Raw genomic sequence first — 13,695 nt, forward strand, 5'->3', positions numbered from 1 at the left:
CAGCTAATACGTGTGAGTAGAAAAATAACAGTGACACAATCCACACAAGATCCACGGAGCAGATTTATCTTAGGATGGAATTTTTCAATGACACGCGTTAATGTGTGTGAACCTCCTTTGGTGGAATTTCACGGGGTGAAATAGAAAAGGACAAGGAAATTCTGAGAGGTGCAGGAGGCTTTTTTGACATGGTGATGAGACATCCTTTCTCAAAGCCCACCCTGTCTCTGGGTAAATATTCACCAAGACAGTAGGAATAATGGGTGAAGGAAGTTACAGTGGCTCAAAACTACGGTTCTCACTCCACCAGGGGCTCCTACTATCTGCAAAGTAGAGCCCATTTGGGGGTGGGAATTGGAGGAAGTGGGTGCTCTGGACCGGCTGTGCAGAGCTCCTGTTGCAGAGACAGCTGTGGACCCAAGGCTCACGTGGGTGGGCAGAGCAAAGATGGCAGAAACCTGTTGCTCAATTTTTATCTTAAGGAAAATGAGCTCTGAGTCAGGTTGAGAATTTGGTAATTCTAGGTGCTCCTACACAGTATTTACCAGGAACCAAAACTTCTAAAGTTGAGGCAACCTCAACTATGTGGGTCAAGAAACAACAGGAAACTCAGAAGACAGAGAAAATGCTGGAATGGAGCCTAGTGAAGTGTCGATGGCAGTTATCTGGAAGGGATGAGGGCTGGAGGACTGTGGATATTTAAATTCTCATTTCTATTTTTTGGTATTTTATACACATTCTACTAGGAGCAAGTAGTGCTTTTATAATTAGAAAAAAGTACAGAGGCTATTTTTATAAAGAGAGGAAGGGGAAAGTTTACTGGATTTGCCTAGAACATGAGATTGTGACTGGGTGGAGATAACAGTGATAAATTCCTCTATTTTAAGCTACACAAATCTAGGAAGTCTACAACATCTAGAAATGTAGGAAATCTGAGTGTAGAGCCTGGCCGTGGATTCTGTTCTTCATGTTTGAAATGTGCACGTTGAAAGAAAATTATCATTTTAAATTCTGTACAGTGTTTTACTTTTTTAATCTACTTTTGAAAGTGTTTCCCTTTTTCTCTTGGCTGCCAGGATGCTCAGAGCTAAATTTGGGGCTTAGTCTGTGTTGTTAAGGATAACAAACAACCATCTCTTCTCTTCTTTCCTTAATGTCCATTATTTTATGCTTGCTTGAATGATTTTATTGATTATGTTTTTATTACAAGCCCCTACAATCCTTTTGGCTGGGGGTATAGTAATAGTAAATGATGTTATTTGACAGAGAAACTGTGAAGTCAAGAGAAACAGGGATTTTCCTCAGTTATGGGTGTCAAAGCTGGAGCTCAGATGGTGTTGGGCTCCACACTTGTGCCACTGAGCTAGAATCCAGCCTCTCAGACTCCTCATCCAGTGCTCCTTTCACACTGCCAAGCTAAGCAGAGGACATTGGGTGGCTGTCTGTGACAGCTGATCATGGATGGTGACAGAGGGGCCATATCACCTCTCACTCACTTCCGGTCATGCCCACCTGGAAAGGTGGGAAGTCATTTACCAGGCAATGTGGGCCCTGCTGTTGCCCCACTCCTGGAAGCACCTGCTCAGAACCAGTCGGACAGGGCTGCCACAGCCGATGGTGAAAATATTTCCCAATCTTGGTTTCAGAGCAAGGCTAGTTCCTCCAGAAACTTGTTGTCCTCATCCTGTCTTGGTTTGGTGATGTTTCTGTTCAAACCTCTGTCTCTCTAAGGGTCTGAGTCTCCCCACGTGTCCTGGAGCACCATGGCCCCATCCTCCTGCGTGGCGTGGGGTCTGGCTGTGCTAGTCTGCTTGGCTGCCACAACACAGCTCCACAGACTGCAGTTTAAGCAGCAGACGTCACTGCCTCAGGGTTCTGGAAGCCGAAATCCAAGATTAAGGCGTCAGCAGGGGCGGCTGTTTCTGAGGGCAGTGAGGGAGGGATCTGTTCCAGGCCTCTCTCCTTGGCCTGTGGACGGCCATCTTCCCCCTGTGTCTTCACTCACCTTCCCTCTGTGTGAGTCTGTGTTCAAATCTCCTCTTCTCACAAGGATACCAGTCCTGTTGGATTGGGTTCCACTCTAGTGACCTCATGTTGACTTAATCACCTCTCTAAAAACCCTACTCCAAATCCAGTCACTTTCTGAGGTGCTGGGGGTTAGGACTTCAATAAAGGAATTTGGTGGGGGCACAGTGGAGCCTGCAGGACTTGCCCCTATCTCTGCAGAAGCTGGTGTGGCCGGGAGGTGCTGAGCGCCTCAGCCGACCAGGCCCCAGGTCAGACGAATCTCCCCATGTGCCGTGTGACTACACCAACTTCGCCCATCTCTCTGCCCGTGGTTTCTTCACAGGAAGCCACTGCCCACATGGCAGCATTGTTCTGAGGATTAAGGGTCACAATAGAAAGTGCTGGCACCTGAGAGGAGCACAGGAAGAGGGTGTGGGGAGTGTCCCTGCCACAGAGGGATCAGCCTTCGTGAGGAGGAGGCCCTGCCTGCTCTCCTCCTGAGCTGACGGGTCAGTCACACCAGGACAAAGGTGTGCCCGGGGCTGTGTGGGTTCCTCCTTCCCGAGCTGCACACCCGCGTCCACTGAACACCTTCTGGAGCTCAGCTCAGTGTCTTGTCCAGAGACACTGCTACCCTTGGCTTCTCAGCAACTCTCTCATCTGGGTCTGGGTGTAACCTCAGCGGCGGTCTTGCCTATTTCTAGGGCCTCACAATTCAGCCTCATGTCTTCACCTGTGGCTCTTTTGCAAGGCTCAGAAAGCTCTAGGGTCAGTTCCAGGTGACTCCCGCCAGCATGCCAGCAGGAGCCACCACCCCTCTCAGCCAGCTCCACCATATTCCAGGCAAATTCCAACGGACACAGACTTCAAGGAATGATTGTAGCCATTGTTCTTGCTTCTTCCATTATTGGGGTCCCCTCTAGCATGCATTTCATTCCCCACCATGAGGCAGGGGATGCCCGGGCTTTCCCTTGACTTGCAGGGGGAGATACAGGAGTGAAAATGAATCTGCTCAAGTCACTTGCGGATAAGAAGGTGCAAGCTCCAGACTCCTGTGCTGCGTCCTTATCCAGTGTATGTGCAGCATGACAAGCCTGGACCGTCACCAGATATCAGGCCAACCTGTGCCGGGAAACCTCGTACATCAAGGGTGCAGGCTCAGCCCCCTGGGGTGGGCAACCTGCGCCCCTTCCATCACTGTGTCTGGCTAAGCGGACAAGTAGACGGCCACCCAGGTGGGGCAGGTGATGGCTGTACCCCTGCTCCTGGCTGGAGTTGCTAACCGAGCACCCTTGGGAACCATCCTCTGCCACCAGGGATGAACCGCAGCCAAGGACGCAGGACAGAGGCCCAGTCTGTGTGGTCTCTGGAGTGTTTCTCAGAGAGCGTTTGTGGGACGCTGGCCCCGGGCCAGGCTCTAGAGGAGCAGGTGTGTCTGTCAGTGGATTTGGGGAAACAGGTCATTAGCAGGGACCTGTCTTAGAAGCAAAGTTCATCCAAGAGGCTTTGAGAGGCACTAAAGGAGAAGCTGCTCAATCTAACTTATTATAACTAGGAAACCCAACCTCCTCTTAATTTTTTTCTCCCTCAATGTCCCTATTAACATCCCATGTCCTTGGAACTGGTAATGTTCCCTAAAACGCCTGCGGGAAAACATGGGTCAAAGGGAGTACTGAGCAAGAATTAATGCTGAATTTTCTCCTCTTGCCTTATTTGTGCTGAGTCCTGGTTAAAAAAATAATAATAATAATAACATTTACTCAGGGCTTACCATGAGCCAGTCAGCAGCACTTAGCCGGTTTCCTCCTCAGGACCGCTCCAGGTGCTGCAGACATCACCACCTCATTTTACGCATGAGGATACTGAGGCTAAGGAAAGCTGAATAACTTGCCTGAGGTGAAACGAGCAGTAAGTGTGGGATGAATGAACACAAAACTCACCCTTGGTGGCTTAATTTCATTGTCTTTTTCTGTTTGCTGAAGTCTAAATAATATTGTCAAGCTGTACCAGGCAGATTCCACAGGCTGTGAGTGCAAAGTGCACGAAGTAACCAGAACATTCGTCAGAACACCTTCAAAGACCCCCACGAACCCAATACAGATGCCAAGGCTTAAAGGAGATGAAATAATGAGCTTTGCCGGTTCCCTCGTGTTATTTTGTGGAGAGCAGTTCGGTGATGCTGGTCAAATTTAAAATGTGCCTTCCCTTTGACCCAGCAATTCTGTTGCTAAGAATGTACCCTTTGGAGACAGAGACCCGTGTGCAAAGGTGAAAATATAATTTGTGCACGTCTTTTCTCTCTACACCTTATCCCTCTCTCTCCTTTCTTTTGGTGGATGACCCTGTTTTTCATTTCCCAAAGAAAACAGAAGCAACCAGCAGAGAACCGCATCCCCTCAGCCTGTGTCCAGCAAAGCCTCCTTCCTTTCTGCGGCTCCAGACCCAGCTCTGGCGCCCCTGCCCTCCAGTGCCCAATCTCCTCCCTCCTGCCTGTTGGAAGACATCACTCTTTTTTGCATGATCAGTTTTCTCCCTTTCTACCGGGCTATTTTCATCAGTCTGTACACCTGCTGTCATTCTGCCATTGAAAAAACCTGAGTTCTCTCTTTACCTGACCTAAAACTTTCCTCAATATCATCAAATTCTCCACTCCTCTTTATAAAGCAAAACATGAGGTGCTCATGCTCATACTTAGCGTTCCCATCCTTCCTGACACCCACTCCCATCAGCCTTCGGTCCATACCACTCTGTCCAGGGCTCCCTCCAACCACCTCCTGATATGGTTTGGCTTTGTGTCCCGACCCAAATCTGTTTTCGAATTCTAATCCCTGCGTGTCAGGGAGGGGCCTGGTGGGAGCCGATTGGATCATGGGGGCAGATTTCCCGCTTGCTGTTCTCGTGATAGCCAGTGAGTTCTCACGAGATCTGCTGGTTTGAAAGTGTGTGGCACATCCCCCTTTGCTCTCTCTTCTGCCGCCATGTGAAGAAGGTACTTGCTTCCCCTTCACCTTCTGCCATGATCGTAAGTTTCCTGAGGCCTCCCCAGCCATGCTTCCTGTGCAGCCTGCAGAACCGTCAGTCAATTAAACCTCTTTCTTCATAAATTACCCAGTCTCAGGTGGTTCTTTGTAGCAGTGTGAGAATGGACTCATACACCTCCACTTTGCCAAATCCAACGGCAGATTCTTGGGCCTCATTTTATTCTCATTGGATTCATTGGGTCACTGCCTTTTTGAAATACTTTATTCATGTGGCTTTTGAACGCCCCTCTCTTGGCCCTTCCAGATCTCTGCTTCTCTCTCATGGTCTGCGTTGTTGGTTCCTCCTCCTCTCTGTGGCCTCTCAACACTGCAGAACCCCCACGCTCCGCCATGGACCTCTCTGTCCACACTCACCAGGGCCCCAGCTGGTCCTCATGGCTTTACTATCATCTACATAGCAGCATATCCTCCAGCCCAGACGCTCCCCTGAATTCGACTTCTAAATCCCCTGCATTCCTGACCATGCCACTCTCAGAGCCCTCTCAACCTAAACATGCCCAAAAGGGGGGCTGCTCACATCACTGCACCCTCCCAGTCTCCCTTTTCACTCTCTCCGTTCTTCCAGTGGTTGACCAAAATTTTGGATCCCCCCAACTCCTGTCCCTCCACCTGTCCTTCTCCCCTAATCCAGTCCCCAGCACGTCCTGGCAGCACTCCCTTCTGTGTATCTTCAGAATCTAGTCCTTCTTCAGCCCCTGAGCACCTGCACCCAACCTCAGCCCCCACCCCCGGGCCATGGCCACAGCTTCACCATTCGCCCCGCTTCACCCCTTGCTTGCAGCAACCCCTTCTCCACAGAAGCCAACTGATCTTTGAAAAACCCTAAGTCTGGACGTGTCAATTCTGTGTTCAAAACCTTCCAATTGCTTTCCATTTTCACATAAAACGCAGAGTCCTGCTCAGGCCACCAGGGCCTTCTGGGGGTCACCCGCTGTTCCCTCTGTCCCCGTGCCTCCCCTCCCCGGCATCTCTGTGAACAGCCGGCACCCATCTCTGTTCCCTCTGTTGAAACGCCTTTCCCCTCAGTTCCCCCAAGGGGCTTGGCTCTCACTCATGTCCCTCTCCAGTGTCCCTGATCAGAGGCCTCCCTGGACCCCCCGCAGACTGGCCAATGGAAACCCCTGGAGGATTAAACATACATGAAGAAGTGTGCCATTTTAACTGTTTACAACTGTACGGTTCTGAGGCATTAAGTACATGCACATTGTTGCACAACCATCACCACCACCCACCTCAGGACACTTTTCATCTTACCCAACTGAAACTCCGCACCCGTTTAACACTCACTCCCCATTCCCCCTCCCCAGTGAGGCAGGAAAATAGGGTCTGGAGGCAGGGAACATAAGGCCGGCCAATTCATACTTCAGCTATGACAGGAAATCTCCTTTCCATAGGGGGTTCGCCGAGTCAATGATTTTGTGACCTTACTTCATCCTCTTCATTTACATAGGGCGTACACCAAGTTGCCAATGGAAACCCCTAGAGGGTATTTAAACCCCCACACATTCTGTAACTGGGATCTTGGAGCACCTATGCTCCGGCCTGCTCCCCCCACCCCCGCCGTGGAGTGTACTTTCATTTTCAATAAATCTCTGCTGTTGTTGCATCTTTCCTTGCTTTGTGCGTTTTGTCCAATTCTTTGTTCAAGACACCAAGAACCTGGACACCCTCCACCGGTGACAGCAGCAGCCCCCATTCTACTTTGTCTCTATGAATTTGCCTACTCTAGGTATCTGTATAAGTGGAATCACATAATATCTCTTCCTTGGTGTCTGGCTTATTTCACTTTGCATGATATCTTCAAAGTTCACCCATGTTGTAGAATGTGTCAGAATTGTTTTCCTTTTAAAAAGCTGAATCATATAATAATTCCATTGTATTGAGACTCTTTTTTTTTAGTCCATTCATCCATTGATGGACGCTTGGGTGGCTTGCACCTTTTGGCTGCTGTGAATAATGCTATGAACATCCTGTATCTGTTCAAGTCTCTGCTTTCAATTCTGTTGTTTTATACCCAGAAGTGGAATTGCTGGATCATACGGCAATTGTTGAATGTTTTGAGGAGCCTCCCTAGCATTTTTCATAGCGGTAGCACCATTTTCCATTCCCATCGGCAGTGCACAGGGTTCCAGTTTCTCTACCTCCTCATCAGTGCATTTTGTTTTGTTTTTAAAATAATAGCCATCATAATAGGTGTAAAGGGGTGTTGGCCTTTTTTTGTCTTTGCCCATCAGCATTTCCCTGTGGTTAGTTTCTTCGGCTCCAAGTATAGGATGTATGAAGCAAAGAGAAAACCAGAGAATTCACAACTCATCACTCGCTAGGCCCAAGTCCTCTAGTGGGTCTGCCTTCTTCACTCCACCTTCCAGGGTCTTCTGTCGATGCCCAGTGTGCAGGGATTTTGGCTGTGCGTAGTGGGGACATAGGGAAAAGTGTGTCTACTTCATATTCCTAGATGTGGGCCCTGAAGTCTTTTTTGATATGTAGGTTCCCTCTCCATCTCTTTTTTCTTGGAATTTGTTTATTGAAGACACCAGCTTGTTTATCCTACAGAGCTTTCCACAGGATGGACTTTGCAGATTGCATTTCCCGCAGTGTCACTTAAGGCGTTCCTCTGTGCCCTGTGTGTCGTGGGGAATTGGTAGGTAGCGTCAGAGGCTTGATTTGAGTCAGATGCAAGTTTCTGGAAAGACTACTTCATAGGTGGTGGTGTGTACTTCTACCAGGAGACACGAGAACGCTTTGTCTTTCTTGGTAATATCAACTCCTTCAATGGTTACCAAGCAGTTTTCCTTTCATTTCTTCTGGCACCACTATGAACTCATAGACTTAATTATATACTTTCAGTCCGTTGCAATTATTCTTTTTTTTTTTTTTTTGAGATGGGGTCTGGCTGTGTCACCCAGGCTGGAATGCAGTGGCATGATTACTGCTCACTACATTGCAATTATTCTTACTGATGCGCATCCCGCACCTTGCTAGTGGGAGCTTCTTTAAAATCCTTCTCACATGACCCCAAAGTGTTTTAATTTAACCCTGCTGGTCTCATAGACACATCTTTTCTTCTCCCATGTAAAAACCTGGTTCCCAATGATACCAACATAAATACTCATTTACTCTCTGGCAATAAACATAAAACAGTCTCAGAATAAAAACCAGTGCAGCACTTAAACAAAACAATCACTGAAACTGGTTTTTATCAATCAACCACTTATTTATTCATTGCCACTGTACTTGACCTGAGGGCATATCACACTAAGAAAGCACAGTAAAACTGCTGTATTTTAAAGTTGTTTGAAATAATTCCTTTCTGTATGTTACCAACATAATATTATATGGTTAGGTTCGTTTATCACATTTTGCCTTCAATTTTTTAGAAATTTAAAAATTCATTTGATACTTATGTAAATATTTGCATGGTTCTAAAGCCAAATCTATAAAGCAAATGATATTAGACAAGTTTATCTTCTAACCCTGTCCCCTGTACGTCATTCCCTCCCCCTTGCTGTAGGTAACAACTATAAAACATGTTATTTGCCTATATACATTACTGTTATTGCGCACTTACAGATTTGTTGAGGGTTGATCTCGTGTTAAATGTCTTTACCACAAAATAAGGGGGGAGCACGAGGAAACTTCTGGAAGTGATGGATATATTTTACTATGTTTTTTTTTTTTTTTTACCTCAGTTGTGGTGATGGTATCACAGGTGTATGCGTGTCTGCTCTCATCAAATTGTATACATTATTATTATTTTTTGAGACAGAGTCTCACTTGTCACCTAGGCTGGAGTACAGTGGTGTGATTTCGGCTCACTGCAACCTCTGCTTCCCAGGTTCAAGCGATTGTAGTTCCTCAGCCTCCCAAGTAGCTAGGATTACAGGCGCCTGCCAGCATGCCTGGCTAATTTTTGAAATTTTGGTAGAGACAGAATTCCACCATGCTGGCCAGGCTGGTCTCAAACTTCTGACCTCAAGTGATCTGCCCACCTCGGCCTCCCAAAGTGCTGGGATTACAGATGTGAGCCACCGTGCCCAGCCAAATTGTATACATTAAATGAGCAGATTTTTACAGCTGCACAGTATTCCACTGTGTGGATGTACCATGGTTTATACAAACGATCTCCCATGGATGGAGATCACATTTTCTTGGAATGGAGTCACTACTTTGAGTTATATGATTAAACCATCCTGGGTGGCTGCTTCTCGTCACTCAGGTTACCTTGCCATCCTGCAGTCCTGCTCTCAGCAGCTGTCCTCTGTGCAAGGGCCTGTCTCTATTTGTTCCCACCAGGCTAATATCCCGGACAAGGTCTTAACTAGAGTTTTAATTCCAGTGTTGCTTCAAAAGCAGTGTTGTGAGGGAGAAGCAGGGAGTTCCTGTTTAGTGAGTACCGAGAGTGAGTTTGGGAAGATGAGTACCTGGAGATGCAGGGTGGCGATGGTTGCACAATGAGAATCTACTTGATGCCAATGAATCTTACACTTAAAAATCGTTAAACTGATATATTTTATGTATATTTTACCTCAGTTAAAAGAAAGAATAAGTAGGACCTATGGGAAAAACTCCGACATTTACTGCAGAATAGCAATACAGATTCCCAAGAAAATGCTCCACCAGGCTTTGTACATAACGAAGGGAAGATTTAGTTGACACGGATGTTTCCCTGCAGGATGCTCCCAACTTAGAGATGGCTCCTCTCTCCACTCCTGTCATAAGTAAGGGTTGGCCGCCTTCCAAACTTACCTTTATCTGACATGGGCTCTTTCTAGACTTCTATTTCTCTTACTACATGGTGACTTGAGTTTTATGGTTTCTAGATGAGGCGTTTATGACTAGATACTCCAGCTCAGCGCCAGGCTCTTCTCCCAGACATGCTGATGTTTGCCTTGAGGTTTATTAGCCTGGGCTGGGATGTCAGCAACACGGAACAAACATATGCAGGGTGAGTCCCAGTGGCGTCATGAGTGCATAAGTGGGCTGTGGATTCTGGTGGGTCATGGCGACCCTTCGCCACCTCTTTGTCTCTTCCCAAGACCTCTTGCCTTACCACTGGTAGGTAGCAAATGTTTCAGATGCCACAAGACTCTTGGCTGCTGGGTCTTGAGAAAGAAGACTGGGTTCTCATGGGGTGCGCAGCACTCCAAGTTTTCTTTCCTTAACTGGTCACGTAAAAAGACAGCCTTGACAGCCCTGCAAGGCAAAAACCTAGCTATTTTATTTTGTTCGGTATTTTATTTAGTTCTATCAATAGAACTATATGGGGCTGAGTGACAAGGGGCTGACCTACCTGCTGGGGACAGCGGGCACACCAGAAGCAGGAACAGCACCTGCATTTGGAGCCATCATGTGACCCGGTTGAGGGATCTTGACCACGTAGGGCACAGGGGGTGTGCCTGGCCGCCTATGCACTATCCCAGAGTTCTCATCTCGAAAGCCAGTAAGCGAGGGGATAAAGATGGACGTCTTGCTACAGCCGAAGGGGAAAAGCCAGAGCTAGCGAGGTATCCATGTGAACTTGGGAGTAACTGGTATGATTTAGATCCTGCCACGGTCCAACAAAGCATTCATCCGGGTCCTCTGAAGACGCGACCCCTCTGCTTGTGAAATCCGTATCACGGAAACTTCCCCAAAAGCAGAGAAACTGGTGTCATGCTTCCCCCGCACCCAACTTCAGCCTCCACAATGACCAGCATTCTGTCAGTCCCGTGGTCTCTACCCATTCTTTTCTTCCCCCGCTCAAGTATTTTAAAGAAAATTTCAGACCCCGTTTGATTTCACCCTGAGGATTTTGGTATCCTGTTCCCTTAGGACTGCTGAACAATAAACACCCAGCAGCCACCCCAAATGGTCAGCAATGTCTTTTTAATACAGATGTGGTACAGAATGTTTAATTACAGCAGGGCAGTGATCAGTTAAATACAATTAAAAACCTTTATTTTCCCAAATATAAAATTGCTAAATTAATGTCTTAAAAGAAAATATAACATGGTGACAGCTTTAAAGTACACCACCATTCACCACAGGATTTATGATTTACCAGTTACATACTCCACCATTTTGGCAAAAGGATGAAATTCTTAAAACCGTTTATAAACCTAATATAGTAAAGACTGTATACATCTCCATATTGCACATTTTTATGTACAAGAATAAAACATTAAAGCATATTGCGTATACTGGAACAGCACAAATTTACCACAATTAAACTTAATGCAGAAGCTCATGTGAGTATTAAAAATGTAGAAATGTAATACATATATGTACAGAATGCCAGGACTGTATTAACAATGGTATGTACATAACAATATACTGTACTACTTTGTACTTTTCAGCATAGTTGTGTTTATTAATATAGGCCTTTGGTTCTAAACTGCTTGACTAGTTTTAAGCTCACATAATTCCTTAAGCTTTCGTATTTTTTTATATGCAAGGAAATGAGTATAAAAGCACTAAATCTCCTGGTTCACTGGTACAAAAATTACAATGGTCAGTTCCCTTAGGTCATCAAAAACTAGTCACAAAAATAGTTCTTGTATTCAACCTGAATGTGCCACAGGAAAAAAAAAATATTTTCAAGATTTTCCAGCTTAGCCTCGAGGCAAAAGGTCCCCCAGGCATCAATGTCAGTGCGGCCCTCCCTGCCATGTAGATCCCAGAACCTTTTTTTCTGTAGGCCATCTATTCTAACACTACTCTGCAAGGAAGAATAAAATCTAAGTCCAGCTCAAGAGTGTCTACCACACCTTTGTTAAGACACAACGAAAACTTTGAATATTGCCAGTGAGATTTAAAAAAATATGTGCACCTTCTTACAACTCCTATAGAAAATCTGTTACGAAATAACATAGTTCTTTACTTCCTTTCTCTCCCCTTCCCCTTGGTTCTCCCTGTGCTCGGTCTCCCCAGTGATTGGCTTTGGAAAGCATCCTGAGTTTGCAAACGACAAAGCAAGTCCCCGCACACGGGCCATGAGGTGTAATCACACGACCGAAGACGAGCTGGTCATCCCGTGAACCATTGTGCTTGTTGGAGTCCCACTGATGGCATTGAAGATGTGAAGGGAATTCGGTAAGATGCTCGTCTTCTCCTCCAGGGGGCAGATCTCGAGGACAGAAACACAATGTTACTGAGTGCAACACAATGTTACCATATGCAATGCAACGTTGCCATGTGTGACACAATGTTACCATATGCAATGCAATGTTGCCATGTGCGACACAATGTTACTGAGTGTAAGGATGCAAGGAGATATTTCTCAAAGTGTTGCACCCCACATCACACACACAAGTCTACATTCACTCCATCACATGAGTGACATGCACCCGGAAAGCCTGGCTGCTGGTTTACAGAGGGAGACGTTCAGCTTATCTAGTAAATGACTGCTTTCAGGTGAGGATTATAAGGAGAAAGTCAAGAACAGCACATTTTGTTTCTTTTACAAAGCTAGTGAACGGAGAGCCTTCTACGCTCACCAGATCATAAGGCAACGTGAGGTCTACTTAAGGCAACGTGAGGTCTACTTACATGTGCTTGACTGGGACACAACCTAGCCTTGACCTTGAAAAAACCTTTAAAAATGAATTTGGAGCATTTGTGTTTCTCTCCTGCCTCCTTTTCTCAGGGTCTTACAGATTTTATCTTGGGAGAGGGTGGCTACTCCTCTGACCCTGAACAAGTATCTTTCCATGCCCAGTGGTGCCTGGAGGGATCTGAGTGTAGGTCTTCACCTCCAGCAGAGGCTCCCCTGGAAACACCAAAATCAAGTCTACCCCCGCCACGGCCCTTCAGGGGTTCAAAGGGGTCAGTCTTCACAGCTATTGGCATAATGGGAAGTTCAAGGTGCAGCTGACAGCAAGTGCATTAAATATCCCTGTACTCTGGGAGTTTAACAGTTTCAGCCCATGATCTCTTACTACTTTCATCTTCTCTGGTGCCCCATGTCGGCACCCACTGACCAAACTCTCCATTCTATAGGAATCTGGAGGCTCCACAGAAAAGATCTCAAGTTTTCTCCAAAAATTGGTTCCCATGAGTCCCTCCTGTTCTGCTTATTCAGACATTCATTTCTCTAATCATTTCAAATTTTTTCTACTTTTTTTTTTTTTTGAGATGGAGTCTTGCTCTGTTGCCCAGGCTAGAGGGTAGTGGCACGATCTTGGCTCACTGCAGCCTCCACCTCCTGGGTTCCAGCAATTCTCCTGCCTCGGCCTCCCGAGTAGCTGAGACTAGGGTGTGTGCCACTACGCCCAGCTAATTTTTGTAGTTTTTAGTAGAGATGGGGTTTCACCATGTTGGCCAGGCTGGTCTCGAACTCCTGACCTCAGATGATCCACCCGCCTTGGCCTCCCAAAGTGCTGGGATTACAGGGGCGAGCCACACGTCTGGCCTCTACTTTTTAAAATGTCCAGAAGAGGGTGCTTTCCTCTGCCCATGTACTGTCATTATGCCAATGTCTGCAGTTGCTCAAATTCAAAAAAGTAATAGCTTTTTCTGAATCAGATTATCAGAAAAATAAAATTTAAAAATGACATTACCATCCCAGCTGAACGTGTTAGCATGGAGGAGAAAAAAAGCAAGTGAGTTACAGCTCACACACTGACGTTCGTTTCCTGCAATGAAAATGTCCTAACTAAACTGTCAGGGG

At 46.4% G+C, this 13,695-nt stretch overlaps 1 protein-coding gene across 30 annotated transcripts in view; it reads right to left on the reverse strand.

Annotated features, from left to right (window-relative positions):
• Positions 1-10,894: 10,894 nt before the first annotated feature.
• DOCK9 (dedicator of cytokinesis 9) overlaps positions 10,895-13,695 on the reverse strand; it is a 293,699-nt gene continuing 290,898 nt past the window's right edge. For 13 of the 30 annotated variants that reach the window (XM_030813620.1, XM_030813610.1, XM_030813597.1 and 10 more), the window contains one exon: positions 10,895-12,153. In XM_030813620.1, the coding sequence (XP_030669480.1) occupies positions 12,031-12,153 (123 nt within the window). In that variant the 3' untranslated portion in view covers positions 10,895-12,030. Of the gene's footprint in view, positions 12,154-13,585; positions 13,594-13,695 lie in introns of all 30 variants that reach the window. The other 17 variants (XM_030813613.1, XM_030813604.1, XM_030813594.1 and 14 more) reach the window with 2 other exon arrangements.

This window comes from Nomascus leucogenys, chromosome 5 (assembly GCF_006542625.1).
Source record: "Nomascus leucogenys isolate Asia chromosome 5, Asia_NLE_v1, whole genome shotgun sequence".
Lineage (NCBI taxonomy): Eukaryota > Metazoa > Chordata > Mammalia > Primates > Hylobatidae > Nomascus > Nomascus leucogenys.